Source organism: Malaya genurostris, chromosome 1, assembly GCF_030247185.1.
Source record: "Malaya genurostris strain Urasoe2022 chromosome 1, Malgen_1.1, whole genome shotgun sequence".
Classification (NCBI taxonomy): domain Eukaryota; kingdom Metazoa; phylum Arthropoda; class Insecta; order Diptera; family Culicidae; genus Malaya; species Malaya genurostris.
The window spans coordinates 21091172-21113466 of NC_080570.1; the positions used below are offsets into that span (position 1 = coordinate 21091172).

At 37.2% G+C, this 22295-nt stretch overlaps 1 protein-coding gene and 1 non-coding gene across 2 annotated transcripts in view; one reads left to right on the forward strand and one right to left on the reverse strand.

Moving 5' to 3' along the window:
- Positions 1 to 21504, reverse strand: part of LOC131434460 (tachykinin-like peptides receptor 86C) — a 186027-nt gene extending 164523 nt beyond the window's left edge. Inside the window, exons 1-2 of the mRNA XM_058601186.1 lie at positions 20624 to 21504; positions 132 to 277 (exon numbers count right to left, since the gene is read on the reverse strand). Coding sequence (XP_058457169.1) covers positions 132 to 277; positions 20624 to 20817 — 340 coding nt within the window. The 5' untranslated portion in view covers positions 20818 to 21504. The remainder of the gene's footprint in view (positions 1 to 131; positions 278 to 20623) is intronic.
- LOC131426784 (U4 spliceosomal RNA) lies at positions 8002 to 8145 on the forward strand. Its single transcript, XR_009229200.1, has one exon. It is a non-coding gene; the product is annotated as a U4 spliceosomal RNA (small nuclear RNA).
- Positions 21505 to 22295: the final 791 nt, after the last annotated feature.

A 22295-nucleotide genomic window follows, 5' to 3' on the forward strand; every position in this document is an offset into this window, starting at 1 on the left:
CTTGACCACCAGCGTCCGTTCATCAGTTGTAATCATTGCCGAACATACGAACGAGTTCAAATTCTGCCAAACAATTCAACAAGCCCCCTCCCCCTCTGCGAAAAAAAAAGAATGTAACACTCCCGACTTACCCAAAACGATCCACAGCACGATACAGTTCCCGGTGATGGCCACCAGCAGCATCGCTCCGAACACCACACCCCAGGCCATCTTCTGTTGCCAGGGCAGCTCGTAGGGGCTTTTGGTTGTCGGAAACAAACACTCGGTAATGAATTCTCTGGAATCGAATAACAACAACAGAAAAAAAGTACAAATATTAAACATTGAAACAATACCGTCCATTGGCGGCAAACCCCGCTCGATCGATCGCAAAATAGGTTCGTTAAAAGTTTATGCGGGTGCTTGTGAAACTAAAGTTTGCAATTATGTTCTAACAAGGCCAAAAATTTCACGTACTCATGGTTATTGCATTATGACAGGAGAATACCATCCGTCCCAGATGTCAAATCTGAATTCCGGTTGCCTGAGTTGTTGAGTAGTTTAACATAGCTTTGCACTCAATGAAACCATCGTTTCTCCTCCGTTCAATAGGCGAACGAGGATTCCCAAAAAAAAAAGAATGTCACACTCTCAATCCACTTCAAATCTAATCTACTATTCGTCGCTAACGAGCCGTGCGATGAAGGACTCGTGTGTAGGCTAATGCAGAGAGAGAGGCACAGTAATAACGAGCAACCTTCGGCCGCTCAGATCTAATCCATTAAATTGACCTGTTGGCACAAGAGATGAGAAAAAATGACAACGCTTTTCAACAAAATAGAATGCCGCAGGCACTCCCCCCCCCCTCTATCACATTAAATTTGATGGGTTGATCTTGTTCCGAGTTCGCCGAGATATCACGGAATCCCAGCGTCTTCATCAAATCGAATTAAATTTGATGACGGCACGCGATACTGTTGTGACATTTCTCATACTCGAAGACAGTTTGCTCGGATGTTCACTTTTCGACTAAGCATAACATTAGCATATGCAAAGAGGCTCTGATGAGACAGTCCGTATTGCACCTTGGTGACGCAAATCGAGACACAAAAATGCGCCCGTAAGCGGAAACACACTGAAAACTGCAACTCCCTCCATTATTCAATGATCATAGGCCGTGAGTTCAGCCCGCAGAAACGTGCCGGGAATTCAATTACGACCATCCGGGCACTCCAAACTCAAAACGTCGTTTTGTTCCTTTCGAACAACCATGAAGAAGCAAACGAACCATCGCATTCCGGTCGAACCATGTCCGGACCGAAACTGACTGCACAACAGCACAATGTCGGACAAAACGAGCAAAACTGATGACGCCTCCACAATGTCGGAATCGGGGAGGGGGGAGGAAGTGGGCGGGCGACATGCATGGCCCATTGACTACCGGATGACGCTGTCCGTATGCTCAATAACACGATGCACTGCAATAAGGACTGTTGCTCTGTGTGCGTGTGTGTGTATGTAGAAGTTTCCTTTTGGTCGGGATTAGATGGGCTGGTGAACTTGAAGCCAACCGGACCAGACCGGAAGATTAGCGTAGGAAAATTGGTGCATTGTTATTCAATAATGTCTCTCGATGTTTCTCGACTGCGATTCACCTAATATCTGTTATTTTTGACAGTGGTGTTTTGAAAGTACATTGTTAGGGAAGCTCGATGCAAGTTTTATGTTGGAAATTTTGAGTAACTGTTTCCGGAACCGGAATCGGGAGACTGACGAGTAAATTTTTAGAGCCTTTAAATAGTCAGACCTACAGATTCGAAGAGTTTTACAATCTGTTTAGAAAATTTTATACTATTTTGTGTCGTCACCTGCATGAAGGTTGGACATTTTTATCTTTCACTATCCTGTCTTTACCTCAGCCCCGTATTCAACAAAAATCACACACCGGTAACAGACATTCATGTAGCCTCTGCCGTGATACTGTTTTCTTCAAACGGTTGAAAGTTCGGACTCATGTTTGCTCAGTGCCGATGGGAGTCACTTGTTGATTTTCGTTTTCTTTATAGCTTGTATGAAATCACAAATCACAGCGTGCTTCGTTCGTAGAGGTGGTGTTGTGTGTTCTTCTTCTGTACTACCGCTTGTAATTCCGAAACCGGAAGTCAGATCCGGATGAAATTCAGGAGGTATGTATGGAATCATAATACTATTAGCCATCGCTGAGAAAAGTGAGTTCATTCCATTTTATAGTTTGTGGCCGTTACTTCCGGGGCTTCCGCAACCGGAAGCCGGAATGGATACGTTCGGCCGTCAACTGACAAGGCATATCGATTGGAACTGATTTGAGCCCAAGTGATTGAATTATGCATCACTGCTATGTACACCTGCTTGAAATGTTGAACACTTTCTTATCCTGTAATTTCGGTTCCGAAAGTCGGAACAGACGGAATTCAGAAGTTTTGTGTAGGACCATTAGACCATTCATTTGATTCTAAATAAAATGTGGCACGCCATCTCTGAGAAAGGTAAGTAAGTAATTTGAAATTTGAATGATCATACTAATCACCCTGTGATTCCGGAACTGGAAGTCGGGAAAAGAATTTTCTTTGTTGTCATATGACTTTTTATTTTATATCAGTTTTGTTAAAATCGGTTCAGTCATCGCCGAGTCATTTTTTTTTTGCACATTTCAGCCCATAGCTCCGGAACCTGAAGTCAATGCTTCATAAGATTTACAAAGCGAAGTGACGTGTCAGCATAAACCTACGTTAAATCTACTTCGAAAGATTTCAAAATTCATGGAAGTTTCAAAACCTGTTTAACGATCAACAGTCATTTTATTCGGATTATTTCCATCGTAAGAATATCTTAGATTTTATTGACGACTTAGAGGCTTTCTCTGAATTAAAAAAAAATATACGCTTTCATTTTTATCGTGAATGCATCGATAAAAATAACAATACCTAATCGTCTTTAAATAAACGTGCTTCTTGCAAAAATCTGCATGATTTATTGAAAATACTTGAACGGGAATACGTCTTGCTTTACTGTGAGGAGCCTTTTCAAAATACGCTCTTTGGAAAAAAATGGGTAGAACTTAATCGTGAATATCTCGGCAAAAAGTGAGGGTGGTGAATATGGAATTTCTGAAATCGATTTTTTTATGCCATAAGTCAGCTTTCTGGGACATAAAAAAATTTTGGCAATTTCCGAAATTGAAATTTTTTTATGCCAAAAGTCTTAGAATTGCTTGAAACGTCAAGCTTGAAAAAAAAATTATTGAAGAAATCAAATCAAATTTTGAAATTTCCGAAATCGATTTTTTTAAGTCAAAAGTCTTAGAATTGTATTAAACGTCGTGAGTTAATGTCATGTCGATTTTTTTTTTAAATCGACTTTCTGGGGCTTGATTTTGAGATTTCGAAATTATTATAATGTAGAATTGCATGAAACGTGGAGATCTGGTGTTATCTCGAATATATTTGTTTTAAGTTTTTTTCGGGATAACACAGAATCATGCAATTCTAAGTCTTTTGGCATTTCGATTTCGGAAATTTTAAATTTTCATGTTCCAGAAAGTCGATTTGAAAAAAAATTTTTTTTCAGATACAACACTAAATTTCGATGTTTCATGCAATTTTAAGTCAAAAAAATTTTCGGTTTTGGGTATCTCAAATTTTTTTTAAATGTCAGAAAGTCGTTTTGTTTAAAGATGACACTAAATCTCGACTTTTCATACAATTCTAACTTCTGGTATCAATAAAAAAATTATCGATTTAGGAAAGCTCAAAATTTTTTTGTCCCAGAAAGTCGATTTTTTAAAAAAAAAAAATATTTCACTGTGTCACTAAATCTCGACGTTTCATACAATTCTAAAACTTTTGGCATAAAAAAAAATTGATTCCGGAAATTTCTAGTTCCGTTCTCAAAAAAAGTTCTAGTTCTCAAAAAAAAATTTTTCCTGTATGACACTAAATCTCGACATTTCACTAAGACTTTTGGCATAAAAAAACATATTCTTTTCGATTTCGGAAATTTAAAAAAAGTCCCAGAAAGTCGATTTTTCCAAAAAAAAAAACTCTTTGAGGTGACACTAAATCTCGACGTTTCCTACGAATCTCAAATTTTTTAAGACTTTTGGCAACAGAAACAATTTTTGGATTTCGGAAATTTAAATTTCTTTTTGTCTCTTAAAATTGGTTTTTTCCAAAAAACAACTATCGAGATGACACTAAATCTCGACATTTCATACAATTCTAAGACTTTTGGCATCAAAATATTAAAAAATCGATTTCGGAAATTTCAAAAAATTTTCAAAAAATATTTTTCCGAGTTAACACTAAATCTTAACGTTTCATGCAATTTTAAGTCCTTTGACATCAAAATAAATTTTCGATTTCGAAAAAAAAGTCGATTTTTTCAAAAAAAATTCGGCTTGACACATTTCAAAAAACAATTCTAAAACTTTCGATATCAAAAAAATTTCGATTTCGGAAATTTCAAAAAAAGTCCTAGAAAAAAGATTTTTTCAAAGAAATTTTTTTCGAGATGAAACTAAAGCTCTACGTTTCATGTAATTCTAAGACTTTTGGCATAAAAAAATCGATTTCGGAAATCTCAAATTTTTTCAAGTACCAGAAAGTCGATTTTTTAAAATTTGTTTTCCGAGATGACACTAAATCTTGCCATGTCATATAATTCTAAGTATTTTGACATCAACACAAAATTTTCGATTTTGGTAATCTCAAAAGAAGTCCCATAAAGTAGATTTTTTCAAAGAATTTTTTTCAAGATTACACTAAATCTCGACTTTTCATGCAATTTAAAATTTTTAGCACTAAAAATAAATCATCGATTCCGTGAATCTCGAAAATTTAAGTTCAAGAAAGTCGGTTTTAAAAAAAATATATATTTTTTTGGATTGACACTAAATCTCGACGTTTCATCCAATTATAAGGCTTTGGCATAAAATTTTTTTTTTTTTTTCAGGTACCAGAAAGTTGATTTTTTTCCAAGATGACACTAAAGCTCGACGTTTCATGCAATACTAAAACTTTTGGCATCAAAAAAAATTTTTATTTCGAAAATCTCAAAAAAATTTTACGTTCCAGAAAGTCGATTTAAAAAAAATATTTTTTTTTTTCGAGTTGACACTAAATCTTGACGTTTCATGCAATTTTTTTCAAGTCGCAGAAGTTGATTTTTCAAACAAAAAATATCCAGATGACACTAAATCTCGACATGTCATGTAATTCTAAGGCATTTTGGCATCAGCACAAAATTTTCGTTTTCGGTAATCTCAAAAAAGTCCCAGAAAGTAGATTTTTTCAAAGAAACTTTTTTTCAAGATGACACATTTTCGTTTTCGGTAATCTCAAAAAAGTCCCAGAAAGTAGATTTTTTCAAAGAAATTTTTTTTCAAGATGACACATTGATCTCGACTCTTCATGCAATTTAAAACTTTTAGCATTAAAAATAAATCTTCAATTTCGGAAATCTCGAAAATTTAAGTTCAAGAAAGTCGGTTTAAAAAAAATATATATTTTTTTTGGGTTGACACTAAATCTTGACGTTTCATCCAATTAAAAGATTTTTTTCAGGTACCATAAAGTTGATTTAAAAAAAAATTCCAAGATGACACAGTAAAGCTCGACGGTTCATGCAATACTAAAACTTTTGGCATAAAAAAATTTTCCATTTCGAAAAATCTCAAAAAAAATTTAAGTTCCAGAAAGTTGATTGAAAAAAAATTTTTTTTTATCGAGATGACACTAAATCACTAAGACTTTTGGCATCAAAAAACAAAATTTTTGATTTCGGAAATCTCAAAATTTTTTTAAGTCCCAGAAAGACTAATTTTTTTTCAAAAATTTGTTTTCCGAGATGACACTAAAGCTCGATGTTTCATGCAATACTAAAACTTTTGGCATTAAAAAAAATATATATTCGATTTCGGAAATTTCAAATCTTTTTAAGTCCCAGAATATTGATTTTTTCAAAATAAATTTTTTTCCACGATGACACTAAAGCTTGACGTTTAATACAATTCTAAGACTTTTGGTATCAAAACATCTTTTTGATTTCGGAGATTTGAAATTTTTTTTCGTTCCAGAAAGTTGATTTTTCAAAAAAAAAAAAGTCCCAGAAAGTAAGTTTTTTCGAAGAATAGTTTTTTAGAGATGATACTAAATCTCGACGTTTCATGCAATTCTAGGACTTTTGGCATCAAAAAACCAATTTTAGATTTCGGAAATCTCAAACAATTTTGAAGTCCCGAAGTTTTAAAGATTTAAAAAAAAATTATCGAGATGACACTAAGTTTACGTTTCGTTTACAATTCTAAGACTTTTGGCATTAAAAATAAATCGACGATTTCGGAAATTTCAAGATAAGTCCCAGAAAGTCGATTTTTTCATAAAAAACATGTTCGATATGACACTGAATCTCGTTGGTGCAATTTTGAGACTTTTGGCATAAAAAAATCGATATCATGTACCATGGTGATTTTTCAAGATTGAAAATTTTCAAACTTTGACCGACAAGATCGAACATTTTCAAACTTTGACGACCTTACCCATATCCGATTTAGCTCAAATTTTTTTGAGATGCTAAAACTTTTGATCATTACCGCTTAACGAATTTAGAGATGAAACCTAAAATATTGACACCCTAGTGATCAGCAATGTATGAATGAATTTTCAACAGTGTAAGATAACGACAAATAACTCAAAAATTGTTTTCACAAATTTTTGGAAACATTTAGGCTTTTCTCCTTCCCGCGACAGTGGTTTTGGGGTAGTCATTCGCCTTTCGGTTTATGATCTAATTCTCTTTTGGGACGGCGTGGCGAGCAGTTGCCTTCTTAACCAGCAGCAAAAAAAATCAAAATCTACAATAACAGATTATCGTTAATCGCATTCTGGTTCTGAATAGTGGTTCTGGATTCGGTAATTAAATTCAAGATTGGATTCTGGAACGAGATCCTAAAACTGAATTTTAATCATTTACGTTTCGCATTCAGCTCATTAGTGCATTAGCAGATTATGTTGATCTACTAATGCCACCTCGCGGATCAACATAATCCGCTAAGCAGACGTAAAGTCATTGCTATTTGCAACGCACTTATTTTACACTAAAAGGGTTATGTCTATTCCATTTTTTTTAAATTAATTTTTGAAAGAGCTGGTTTTAATAGGCATAATATGAGAATTATGAATGCTAACGATGCCGACAACACCAATTGATCCAGTCTAACAAGTCCCCTCTCTTCACAGAAATCGATAGTACGAATATGGTTGGGATTGATTCCCGCAATGATGTATGCGAAATGAAATGATTCGGCTTATCAATGCACTGCAATTAAAAAGCCTGGTAAATGCGATTTGCCACTTGAGCTATGGTATAGCGTATCACTTCAGTACAAGGATCACTGACATTCCGGTGAAGCTTAATCAGTGCTCGAATCGAACACCGAGCACAGTGATTTAATCCAATATACACGTATTAATTTCTGGTAAACAAATATACTTGTCTCCAGCTCCGGGAACTGCACTAACCGAAAATAAAAAATTGAATCTGCTGGAATCCGTTCGGATTTTTCCGCGGCACGATTTCTTGAAAAAACAAATCGGTATTTTTTTCAGGTGAAGCTCAACTGTATTAGCTTAACGTTGCCGATTATCTCTAGTGTACGCGAGGAAAGAAAAAAAAACCATTCATAGGGGGGTAAATCAAACATTCAGTCAAATTGCTCGGGTATTTGTTTGCAGGACGAATCACAACTGCACAGATGAAGCACGAGAGCAGTGGTGAAAGCGTTGGTTTTACTCGCTCGTAAATATGTATATAGAGTCTATTATAGAACCAAGCACTCAAAACAAACGAGAAATTGTAGCCCATGAGAATCACATCAATCTTTCGAATGTTTGAATTTTGGAAACAAACTCACCGAAAATACTGCGGTAGATTCATCTCACTACAGTGTTATGCCTGTTTTATAAGTTGAACCGTATTGAATGTGAAAGCTTTGCGCAGTGGCGATATCGTAACCAGTGAGGTTCAACCGAGGTGCGATTATTGCTAGTTGAAAACATATTGAATTTCCATCACATGCGATAAACCATAGATTTAATCAGTAAAAATTTGAATATACGAGGGAAATACGCATTGTTTTGTTTGGGTGGAACCTTTATTACAATTGTTTCGGTTATCATGTGAGCTTGCTGACTTATATGTTAATTTTTTTTATCGTTGGAACGAAACTATTGGTTCTAATCTCGACTGGAAAATCAGATTGCTTCGACGACATTTTTTATTTCCTTTTTTTCGATTGAATTTCTAATTCTTGAAAAAATGAAGTTCCTACCACTTCTTCTTAAACACCATTTAGTTACCATTCTGAGTTTCCACGATTTGAAAAACCCTTTTTTATGAACCTAGTGATGTAATGATGCTTTTCTCATATTACTTACATTCTCAAAAACATCACTAGAAGATTCAATCAAGATTGTTTTTTTTTTTCAAACTTCAATAAAATCAAAAACTTTATCTGGGTACGTAAACTACCAGAACCTTTTCAATTTGTAAACAGTTATGTCAAGTTCAGGAATCAGAACAAATTGGCTCAAATGGCACGTTCCCCTAGTTAGTATAGATTTAAATATGGCAACCCTGCACGCTATACAAAATTGAACAAAGCACGCTGTATGCTAGGCGGTGGTGTTTTCTTCTTCCGTACCAGCTCGTACCGATGCATACCGGGTTTGCATCATTTTGTATGACAGTTTGAAAGCTTAGACACTCATCGCCCTCTAATATCGGAACCGGAAGTCGGATCTGGATGAAATTGCACAGCATCTTTTAGGACACTAAGAGCTTAAATTTGAATCATAAAAATCGGTTTAACCGTTGCTAAGAAATCGAAGTGAGTTCGGGTTTTGAATCTTGTGTTCAACATTATCGGTGCGTTCGGAAGCGGAAATCGTGGACTAATAGTCACAAAGTGTCGACTGACGAACAAGATCTGCCAAATAAATGAATATACCAGCAAGTTTTTTTTTTAATTTGCACCTCGTTTCGCCATCAGTTTTGAAAAAATACTAATGGAATTGAAAATTTTTCATTTATCGCGCTGTAACACCGGAACCGAGAGACGGATCTGGAGAAACTTTTTGGGAACATTTTAAAGAATTTCCAGACCTTTTATTTGCATCTTAGTTGGAAAAAAATCAGTTAGAAAATTTCCGAGAAAATTGAAGACGCGTTTTCTCGTAGATTTGCACTTATTGCATCGTAATTCGGGAACCGGAAGTCGGATGAAGATAGAATTCAATAGCGACTAATGGGAGTATAAGCCCTTTCGTTTCAATCTAATTTTGTGAAAATCGGCCAAGCCATCTCTGAGAAAAGTGAGTGACATTTTTTTCATTTTTTGGTGCATAACTTTTAGAATGTTAAGTCGTGGCAAATCTCCACTGTCGTCTGTATTAAAGTGCTATGAGATTTCTATAATAGAGCTGCCGCAAATACGATGAATTAGTGTTACTCGATATCAGCATTCTTTTTGAAACGAAACCAAATTCAGATTCGGATAGAAAAGTCAAAAATCATTGGGAATTATGTTTCGGCATTAGTAGTGTCTCGAATTTTTGGTTGCATATCGGAACTCTATTTCTCATTTGGAATAGAAGATCGGGAAGGACCATCGGGGCTACCCGACGAAGGCGTATTCGATAGGGAGAGTGGAAATGCTATCTTCCTACTGTTAACAATGTGCGGGCAATACTCACTACGGAAATCTCGATTTAGTACATTACAGTATTGAACTTAAATGCAAACTTTAAAACTTTGAAATTTACAGTGCGAAATAAAAGAGCCAGAACGCATTACGCAAGAAAAATTTAACTACGTCAGATAGAAGTCGTGAACCGGTTATGCCCTTTTAGATGTGAATTTCCGATCCCAAAGTGTCCTGACGTTGAGCTAGAAATTACTTCAAAAGATTTCACTATAACACTTAAATGGGGTTTCCAAAGTAAGATGTATGATTTGTATTCTGTAATTAAACGCCTTTTTTATATTCATCAGCTCGAATGATCACCCCCAATAATAACCATGCAATTTACGTCAGTCTTGTGGGTAATTCGACCGCCGTATTCAAAGACAAAAACAATTCGAAATAGTCGTTTTCAATCGCTTCCCCTAAATTAGGTTCCAACCCAAACGAGCTGATTGCATATTATGAATCATGGGTTCGTCATCGCCCTTATTTAATATTCATTAGAATTACAGAATGAAATTTATGCGACATTCATAAAAACATCCTGTTTTCATGAGAAGATGATATGAAGTTATGTTTTAAACCTACGCCAAAAGTGAAATGCGTTGCTAATTTTCGAATTTGGATCATGTTTCACCCAACGAATTGCGTATTATTCCATTTTCGGCAACTACATAAATTAATTGCCCAAGAAATGAAACGTATTTCCACGTTTTTCTTACAGCCAGAGAGTTAACGAAGCATCCAGAAATAGCTAGCAGCAAGATCAATGAACAACGATGCCGAGGTAGGAAAAATAGCAATCAATTTCTATTATCCATCCTATTGCGCGATGGAGGTTGGTATGACGTCCCGCCTTACAAGGGACTGTTGCGCTCACATGAGATTTTTCTCTACTTTTCGCTAAACTTTTGGTTGTTTGGTGTTTGGAATGCTCCGTAAGGAAATCAGCTAGAACACTGGTATGACGCAATTCGACAAAACACCTGATGCGGAAAATGTATTTCCTGACTACCGTTGATAAATGAAATCCGATTCAGAAACAAATATTTTCATGGTCATAGAATGAAATCGGTAATCCATTGAACAGCACTGCATTTCGTTCCTCAGGGTACTCACCTCGGGCCATTGATATTTTCGATGTACCCAAATGATTCATAAAATGTAAGAAACTATCTTCGCTGACGATTTCAAACTTATCCATCTTATCGGAATTCATGACTTTTTGTAGTTACAGCTGGACATCTTTAAAAACTGGTGGTACATAAATAAATAGAACGATGGTTCTATGAACAAAATTTTCAAATCACTTGGGTTTGTTTTTCGTGTGATGAAATGCGTTAACAGAACACTTTTCCTAGAAGCATCACATTATGCTCTGGCAATACTCCATAAACGAAAGTGAAATATTTCGCAGACTGATGAACGTAAATATGCTCCTTGTGTAAAATCAATTTTCGGTGACACTACAAGCTTTAAGATCGAAACTGGCGTCGAAAGAAGAGTAAGTGCAAACAAAGTTCAAGGTGAAAGCAGTACCGAACCGTAATGATAAACAGAATTTGACGACTAAAACCCGAAAACGAAGTTTGCCTATGCGATAATGGACGAAGAAACTTATGTGCTGAAAGACTTTTAGCTGCTTCCCGGAATGTCTTTTTATAATGTCATGCAACGGAATGGCTTAGAGGAAAACTTCTGGACGAAAAAAAAGGCAGTTTCAAAAAAAAAACATTTGGTTTGGCAGGTAATATGCAGCTGTGGTCGAACAAGCACAAGCTTCATCACTCCCGGAACGGTAAACAACGAAATATACCGTAAAGAATGTCTAAATAAGCGATTGCTGCGCAGCCATGACACCAGCTCGCTATTCTGGTCTGATTTGGCATCTTGTCACTAGACCCAAGATGTTTTGGAATGGTATAAAGCGGAGTCCATGTCGAATCGAAAGAGACGAATCCGTTTAATTGCTCGAAGTTGCGACCTATCGAGCGGTATTAGGCTCTCGTGAAGAAAGAACTCTCTCGATATAAACAACAAGCTAAATCTATAGCAAAATCTTGGACAAAGCGATTCCAGCGAAGTCTTCATAGACCTCGTCGCGTATAACCACGTGCCTCGCACTGCGTATTACATTTTTCTCCAGGCTCTCTCACATGTGAGCAAAATAACTCTCGATGGGCCGGGTAGCCAAGAAAGTTTTGATATTTTCGGTTACAAGTTTGACTACATCACATAAAATCCAATAAAGCTACCGCTTGTTTGGCAGCCTTGCTGAGCCGATTTTATTTCTCTCTCATTTTTCGTTACGTTACCAGGAAACTGAAGCAGAAAAAATGGCTCGTCTATAGAAATCGACTTACCTTCACAAAAATAACATTCATTTCATTTTTATCGCGACAACGTATATGTTGTTATGTACTAATCGCATCTAAATTAAATTATCTAGACATTCTCAGGATAGATTTTTGAGCCATGCTTTTGAAGGCGAGATATTCAATGAACAAGTTGAAAGACGGCGTTTTCAGCTATGCAATTTTTCCTTCAGAAAAAATACTTCCGACCACTAAAGTCAATGAATCATTCTAAAATTTTCACAGAATAATCTAAACTAATTTTCTAAGAGATTGTCAGTTGGCTTTTTTTATATTCGTCACCGTTTCTGAGAAAATCAGATTAAAAGCATGAAAATAGCCTTGTAAATCACCCTAAAACACACTGGCCTTAGACCTAAATGGCTGGAGTAAATTCAAACGTTCGTAGTTTCTTCATGCAACCAAAATCAGTTACTGTAACTAGTTTCAAGATGTTAATCAATAAACGATAGGCACAACCGTCATGTCTTTCCCATTTTAAAATAGGACATGTTTACAATTCAACGCAAAAAAGCAAAAAAACAAATCAAATGAGATTTACAACAACGCGATCTATTTTTTCTTAAAAAGATTCTGAGTGCTAAGCATCTTTCGTGGAGTAACCAGAAAAATAATGAATAATAAACTCTCCGTTGGTTTCTAGCCAGTTTTATTTCCAAATAGCCCCACTAGTTTATCTGGTATGAGAAATCCTTCTACAATTAATCTGATTCATTCAGGATTTCAAAAAAAGCAATGACTGGCTCAAGGTGACATCACTGGAATAAACTCTGATGGAATTAGGACAATCATTAGCAAATTTAAAAACATGTAGACTCGAAATAATTTTTAGTGTTATTAAAAAAATGGATTGCTCAACATAGAACCTGTATAGGACAATACATTATTTCAACACTTTTACCGAACCTCTCACTCAAACGCAAAATTTGGTATAGTCTCCTACTTTTTACACGTTAAAAAAAATCATGATGCTAACAACTGTTACTCATATTTGAGCTAGTAATATTTCCCGGTTTTTCACTGAAGTTCCTCACATTTTCCCAATTTTCCTGGTCACTTGCCACCTTGAAATTTATTTTATACCAGGTTTAATCTGTCCGAATTTTGTCGCTAGCAAACTTTAAAACGATTTGAAGATCTTGAAGATTTTATCTAAAATCAGCCTAGAACCAAATTGATCTCCCCTTCACTGCAAAACAAGTGGTTAGTCATACTGAAGATGTGTGCAAAGTTTCATCCAAATCGGAGCAAATCCTTCCTGATATCGCCTCTTTCTCTGCTGGTAATTTCTTGAATTTCTCGATACAAAATCAAAAAATCCTCAAACTGTAAAATTCACAAAAAATTCGGCTACAATACTAAAAATAATTTAAATGTGATTTTCGCCTTTCTCTACAGAAAGGTAATAGAATTGCTGGAGAAACCGATTTTCGATCGGAGCTATCCCTAGTGTTATAAAACATTCGACTCAGCTCGACGAGATCGGAAAATCTCGGATCTGTGTGTACGTGTTTGTGGGCATCTATCGAAGATTTATTTTATACCGATTTTGATGCACTCAGGCTTGTTTGAAAGCTACTATTTAAATGTGAATTGAGTTCGAAGATTACGGAACAATCAGTAATCAGAAGGAGCAATGTCAGGAGAATACGGCGGGTGCGGCAAATTTCCCACTTAAGCGTTTCCAAATGTTTTTCCACGACTTCTGCGACATTAGGGCCAAGCGTTGTCATACAGGAAATTAACGCTATCATGTGTATTCTTCTCGTAACGCATCAATTGCAGCCTATACTGATGACCCGTTATAGTAATGATCATGAACTTAGCAAGGCACCTTTCGCCGATGATAACGCAAATAGGTGAATAACCGAACTAATTTGTACTTCAAACATCATTCGCCTGTTTTGAAAGCTAGTCCTGTTTCGTAGCTGCCATTTCCTTTTTCATATTTTTAACAACGAATACTCAATTGAACACATCTTCCGACAACACCACCAAAAATTTACCAACTGTAGCGCGATGTTCGCTTAATTATTTTACTGAAAAAGCTGCATCGTGAAAAAGCAATCTGAGCAAAAACCTACACAGGACGCAGATATTTCCACTCATAAATAAATCACCATTTTTAAGGCTTCGGTAGGGCGACGAGCACACGTGTGAAGCGATATGAATTTTTCATGAGGTAAAAAATTGATTCAATTAAGGATTAAAAATTGCCCTCCTCGTAGGTGGATGGACGAACCGGCCAAAGAACAGGCTACAGGACCTGCACTTTTGGAGGGTTTTTTGCAGACAATGAAAGAACAAAACCGCATATCACGAACTGAAAATTTTTTTCCATGCATTTAAGCTGTTCATTGTGCGGCTTACATAAATTGAATAAACATTCAAATTTCAAGATAAAAAGGCGTTCATCCGCATTGATCGGATTATGCAGGCGAATAAAACAAATTGCATTTTCTGTAAATGACAGCAGTATGTTGTTGAGAACTTGTCACGGGCAGAAAAAAACAACAAACAACTCAATTTCCATGAGCGATGTTCCGTACATGCGACTGTAAAAATATTGTTCGTTACGCAAGTCCAACTGATATGGGGGAAATCGGTTAGTGCGAAATAAGATTAAATTGTTACAATCAAATGAATCGAAAATACGAAAATACCCACTCGTTTCCGCTTATTGTGCAGTAAATCGCGCGGAAGCGGCTGGAATTCGGTTAAATACTTGCTCGATTATCCAGTGACTGCCATTCGAGTGGGAGTTTATCAGGATTTCAAATTAGGCAAATATTCACATCACCAACGTATTCCGGTATGCAATGCATTCTGTTAGCATCGTAACCTAACTAACCAGTGAGGGCTTGGGCAGAGCTAAATTCGCACGAACATTTTCCTATTTACATTCGTCGTGTAAACTCCAACAGGCAGTCAGAAAATCAATTACCAAACTGATTATATTTAATCGTTGTGATCAAATCTGTTCACACGATACCGTCAACCGGTGAGGTTCAAAACAAGCGGAAAATGCGGAAATCCACCGGTGGCATGGTACTCGGACGAACGAAGCGACCATGTAATCTGTGCAAATGGTGCAATCCATCCAGTTAACTGAACACTATCCGATCATTAGTAATTGTCGTCATCAATCGTGACACCGGGTTGGTTGTCCGAGAATTTGGACATGCGTACATTTTTAGAGATATATCATCTATCAGAGTGATTGGAACTGGATCAAATAAAGTTTATTGCTATGTAATTAATGCAGAATAACAAATTATTGCTTCTTATCATCGAGTTCGGTTCTTGTGATATGTGTGCACGCTTTGGCTGCTATAGTTGAAGAAATGACCTTAGAAGCTGGCAGTTTTTCGAAAATTAATCCATTCTTTTATTTCTTCTATATTCTTCACTACTTTAGGTTGTTTCCGAAAGTTTTTATTATGAAGGAGCCATAATGACCCAGTATTTTTCGATTGAGCGCAGTTCTTCGTATAGTGGCATGACGCAAAATCCGCCCAGATGATCGTCGGATCGTCGTCAGCCTTCAGAACAGGGAGAAGTCGCTTTTGGAAACACTCTTCCAAATACACCTATCCATTCGTGATGCTTGAGGTAACGAAAGGTGTTCTCCGCGTTCCGCAAATACAAATCGCTTGCCAAATCAAGAGCTTATGGACGAACTTCAACATCTTCTGGATCCGGAGGATCTCGGGACCAGCACATTTATCCTTGGCAGTTACACAGCAGTTCCTGGAATCTGGTTGAGGTCCACTTTCACATATGTTTCGTCATTCATCCGGCACCGATGTGGTTTTGTTAAGTTATGATCGCACAACTTCCGGACACTGCTTTATGGGGACCGTATTCTGTTTCTTGTCACGTACGTTGTCCAGCTCTTTTTTTCTTTTTTTTCACATGGTGAAATGCATTCACGCACAGAGTGTGGAACTCTCCACAGGACTACCACTGTATAATTGGAACTACTCACTAAAACACATTGGATCTCCAACCCTACCTCCCCGGAACTACCGTTAGGTATTACTTCGGGGTGGAAGGCTATCGGTGCTCAAAGCACCCTTCCCGGCCTTATGCATCGTCATGGACGTCGGCATCATTCTCTCCTACTTTTGGACCATTTATTTCTCGACTTTGAGGCCACTCGTTTCGGTCCAGGGGATGTCGAGGTCGGTCCGACGATTCCGGTTGGAGCATGGCTTCCGGTTCGCTGGCGCCTCGACGACCTCTACGTCTACGTCACTACTCGACTAATCCCCGACGATGATTCTAGTCTACACCGACGGAAAAGTTCCCCAACGATGGAACTTGAAAGTGAAGTGAGCACACGAAATCTGAGATTCCTATCCGTATCATATATCGTAAATCTGTGGAATTTTACTTCTAGAACCAATAAACAGTATGGATTGATTCTAACCTATTCAGCACATTTATCGAGCGGTTTTTTTTTCGCAGAACACAAAGATTAAGGGTTAGTGTAGAAGATAAATCGCCTTTTGCTATTACCTTGTACACTACGCATCGTCTGCTAGGTCAAGTTTCGCCTCAGAATGTAGAATGTATAAAGTTTATTTCATAGACAACTGTCAAGCTGGCATCAGAATCAGTTCTAGATTTTCTGCGCGTAACATTACCAGAATTTCTAAATCCAAAAAACAACACCTTTAATACCTACTGAACATACAGAGTAATAAATTTCTGCTTCGATAGGATTTCTGAGTACCGAAAATAGAATTCAAACTAAAAATAAATCATAAAATTAGTTTAGTACTGAAAGGCTCCAAACAAACAGGCGACGGACGACAACGTACCGAATATGAAGGATGAATTTCCTCTAGCAGATCCACATGTGGCATACGGACCGGCCACAAAATAAGATTTCAGATCACGTCGAAATTTTATTAGTATTATTTAATTGTGAAACGTTTTTCGTAACACACACGAACGTGTACGTGAGTGCCAGCAAATTCACACAAAAGCAGTGACCCAAAGGTAAAAACAAACTTCGGTCGTACCACCGAAAAACCAGTACCGGAGGCGCTCCCTGCTTTTTGTGGGTGTGAAATAAGCTTCCCTCTACAACCAATCCACAATAGAAACAAAGAACGTAGCCTTTGGCTATACCTGAGGTGGATAAATAATCGCGACATCCAATTTGAAGCATTCGTGCGAAGTGACCACACACACTTTTGTTTTTGTCAGACGAAAAATTGCAGCCAGTCGTGCAGACGGTCGGATTAATATTTATTTGTTTGCCTCACTTTATCGCATACGTAAATCCATAATCACGGGAAAAACATTTTATTTTTATTGGAACGCAAAATCGATTGAACGAATAACAAGTGGATCCGAGCCGAGAGCAGTGGCAAAAAAAATTATTACACATTCGTTTATGTTACCAAAAACATAAAACTTGATTAACTTGGCGATCTTTGCCGAATACAATCCTGGTCCTTTCAATCATATAAAGTATACTTTAGTTTATGATAATAATTTGGCTGAAACTATTTCAGAGTGTTATGTTTACGCTGGTTGAATTTTAACAGAGACCGATAACCAAATTGTATATTGGTAGAAGAAAATGGATAAATTCGTACGTACTTTGTTTGCAGATGGCGATGATCTCAGAAATTGAATGTATAAATCATGATTAATTTCATTTACAAAAAGCTAAGGTACTTGCATTACACCGGGATGCATTTGATCTTTAGCAACATTTCAAGTTCTTAATGCGATGGTCGAATGGAACTGTTTAAAGTCAAACAACGATTGTATTTCTTCGTCACTTTGTTTTTCGGTATTATCAAATTTTCACAACACAATAGCGTTCTTTGTGTAAGTAACAGTTCGGCTGAAAAGTTCGTATCGTTTAATAGAAACACACATTTTTTTGCCAAAATTCGTTTTTATTATTCAACATAATTGCCATCAGAGGCGATACAGCGATTATAGCGATCTTCCAACTTTTCGATACCATTTTTGTAGTACGATTTGTCCTTTGCCTCAAAATAGGCCTCAGTTTCAGCGATTACCTCTTCATTGCTTCTAAATTTTTTACCAGCGAGCATTCTCTTGAGGTCTGAGAACAGGAAAAAGTCACTGGGGGCCAAATCTGGAGAATACGGTGGATGAGGGAGCAATTCGAAGCCCAATTCGTTCAATTTCAGTATGGTTTTCATCGAATTGTGACACGGTGCATTGTCTTGATGAAACAAAACTTTTTTCTTCTTCAAATGAGGCCGTTTTTTTTTAATTTCGTCCTTCAAACGCTCTTATAACGCTATATAATAGTCACTGTTGATGGTTTTTCCCTTTTCAAGGTAGTCGATGAAAATTATACCATGCGAATCCCAAAATACAGACGCCATAACCTAACCGGCCGATTGTTGAGTCTTTCCACGCTTTGGGTTCGGTTCATCGCGTGCAGTCCACTCAGCTGACTGTCGATTGGACTCCGGAGTGAAGTGATGGAGCCATGTTTCGTCCATTGTTATATATCGACGAAAAAAATCGGTTTTATTTCGATATAACAGCTCCAAACACTGCTCAGAATTATCAATTCGTTGTTGTTTTTGATCGATTGTGAGCTCACGCGGCACCCATTTTGTACAAAGCTTTCTCATATCCAAATATTCGTGAATAATATGTCCAACACGTTCCTTTAATATCTTCAGGGTGTCAACTATCTCGATCAACTTCACTTTACGGTCATTGAAAATCATTTTGTGGATTTTTTTCACGTTTCCATCGGTAACAGCCTCTTTTGGACGTCCACTGCGTTCATCGTCTTTGGTCCTCATATGACCAGTACGAAATTTTGCAAACCACTTACGAATTGTTGCTTCGCCCGGTGCAGAGTCTGGATAACACTCATCAAGCCATTTTTTGGTATCGGCGGCACTTTTTTTCATCAAAAAGTAGTGTTTCATCAACACACGAAATTCCTTTTTTTCCATTTTTTTCACAATAACAAAAGTAGCTTCACTCAAAATGCAATATCTCACAAACTAATAATCAGACAGCTGTCAAATTTATACACGTATCTTTTGAAGGTTGGTACTAACTGAAAATGGTATGGATTTAATTCTAGTGGTGCCCTCTCATAGAAACGATACGAACTTTTCAGCCGATCTGTTAACAGCTTCCTTTTTACTTTGTAATGTAAGAAAAATGCCAAGAACCAAACGAAGGCAAATAGTAAACTATCTTCTTTTGCACAATCATTATATTCTCATGATTGCAATTTGTTAACTCCAGAATGAGCATGAAGATGAGATAAGTCCACTCTTTTCTGCTAGGTGATTTGAATAGTTTCAATGTTTACATTTTGTTCTTGCAACTGTATTCCCTTCAGCACACAAATATTATTATTCCATTCCTCTCTACTCACAAATACTATTACTATATGAAAAAGTATTGTTTCACCAATACTTTTACATTTATTTTTCTTGGCTTCTGTCCACGGTCACCTTAAGCACTCAACATTTATCCTGGGGTAGTTGTCAATTTCTCAGGCGAAACGACATAACATGGAATTTCATCCGGGCTTGCATGACACAAGATCAGAGCATACCAATTAAAGCTTCAAATCGTTTCATGCCACTTTTTGTCTTGCTGTTTAGCAACAACCACCCCTAGCATGATACGCGTAGGACTGAAACGTTAGTCATATTTTCGCTTCTATTTATAGATTCACTTGCTTCCAACAGTTTCGCTTTTGCATCGATTGACCAATCAGAGCGATGCTTTCCCATTGATATATCGCTTACTCCTTCAAAACAGTCGTCTATGGCAGGGAAATCCGGTATATCGGAGATTTTCAGCAGACAACATAGGACACTGCTCGCAATAAATATTATGATTAAACATTAGTATGTAAAACAAGAGTAACTAAAACACCTAATATTAATAACGAATCGTATGAACAACAAAGATGAAAGGCCAAAGGGTCAAAACACTTGTACTGTAAAATGTTGATGTAATACACAAAAATATGATTAATAAACAGATATTTATGCAAAAAAAAAATGGACACTGCTCGCTACTAATCAAAATTTGATTCATTTATAATTGAAAATACGTGGCTTGATACATTTTAATCGAATCTTAGAAATATTTCCAATCAAATAATGAAATAATAATTATAATTGATACAAAATATACTGAGCAGTAAGTGTTTAAAACCTGATCACATTTCTACGTGTATTTTTCCTTGAGTTTCTGATTCGCACCCCTATATAGAAAATAAAGATGTGTTCCTTATAAAAAATGAGGATACTTGTGCATTATCACAACTTGTTAGAAATTACCTATGAAATAAATATTGAAGCTGTCCATAATTAGTTTCGATTATTACTGGATAGACGAATACAATACGCGAAAATAAAATTAAACGAAATATGTTTCATATTGGGTTCATATTCTACGGGTTTCATAGGTTGATATGCTAACGCAACGCAAGTGCTGCATAAATTACCTCAACGTCAGCGATTCGCCGCTAGCGGACGAGTGGCCCCTTCCCCGCGTTACCATCTCGCCCAGAACATCCAGAATCTCCGTTCGGTTGAGCTGTCCAATCACGGTCTGATTGAACTCGGAAGACCACGGATAGCGCTGAAGCGTGGCTTGTGTGCAGTTGATCAATCGCTCCAGCTCCACCGTTTCACTCATTCTGTGATTCGCTTCCGTTCGAATCAATCACACACAAAAAAGAAGTACCACTACTATATAATACACCACTACAAATCACTTATGCCTATCACAGCAAGTAGCCATAAATTATCACATCAAGTTAACATTTTTCCTTTATGCTCCGAGTCGATCACAGCGGACGCTGCCTGCTTTCACGGATGAGATACACTGTGCCAACGAAATCCACTTGTCGACTACTACTACTAACCTTGGGCGGCCAGGAAACACTAGATACCAACACAACACATGCGATATCCAATGTCGCTAAAAGATTGATGAGCCAGCCGGATGGATGCTGGATATTTTTTTTTATGTAACACCGACGACGTATTCGTTACGTATTAGCTTCTCCCGTAGAAATTTGACCTTTTTTCATAGCTTCAGTTATACGATCTGGAAAGCTCATTGACGAAGCAGAAGAAAGGGATGATGATTATCTCCGTTGGCTGAAACGAGAGAACAAGCGGTACGTTGTATAAGTTTGATTTTTATTAATGCGATAAAAATTGAATTTGACGGGACTGTGTCATATTGGAACGGATTAGATCTGTGACTTGTTTAATATATTATCCTACAAAAACTGCTAAGAGTATTTCAAGTTCTGTTCTAACGGTAATGAGCCATCGGCTGATTCCTTTTTGATAAATGTTGGAGAAAGAAAACCTCGATTTATTAAAGGAAAAAGATCCACAGGCGGAACTGTCTCACTTTCCGTGCTCCCAACATTGATTTATGACCGACATAAACTTGCTAAAAATACGAAGCTTTCATTCTTGTGAATATTCTAGTAGCCAACAACCGTAGACTAAACGATCTCTCGCATGCGGGCAGCCATATGGCCTCTGCATGTGGGATAGCATCTCTACGAAAGTGATGTATGTTGCCAAATGTTGTAACCTGTTTGCGTAATGGATGTGTGCTTCACACATACGTTCATTTTAGAAGGATGTAGGCCATTCTGCCTCTGTCCCGTCGTTCATCAGGAGATTTTCCTGGTCTGAGCAAAACTGAAAGGAAGTTTGCTGCAACAAGCGGAACTTTCGATTAGATCTGGTTTCATTTCAGAAAGTACATCTCACCAAACTAGTCCGGTTTCAGAACATATGTTTGTATGTACGATTCAGACGATCCGGCTCCTTCCGTCACAGCCAACCTCCGTCACTGTCAACATTAATTACATGCATTCCTATGGAGCCATTCACACGTAACGTCATCGTCACGGAACGTCTTGACGGACGAATCGTGTGAACGTTCCGGTAATGAGAGTATTATACTAATTTTGACGGAGGCTGACGTTCCGGTGACGGTGACGAAAGAAGGTGGATCGTCTGAATCGTGCATAATTTGGAGTTCACCAGAACGGATTTTCCTGATTGGTGCACAGTTGCCCTACAACCCATTGAAAAGCAGTGCCAGTGATATTGCAGCAATGACTCACCAAGATTCTGTTACATGTA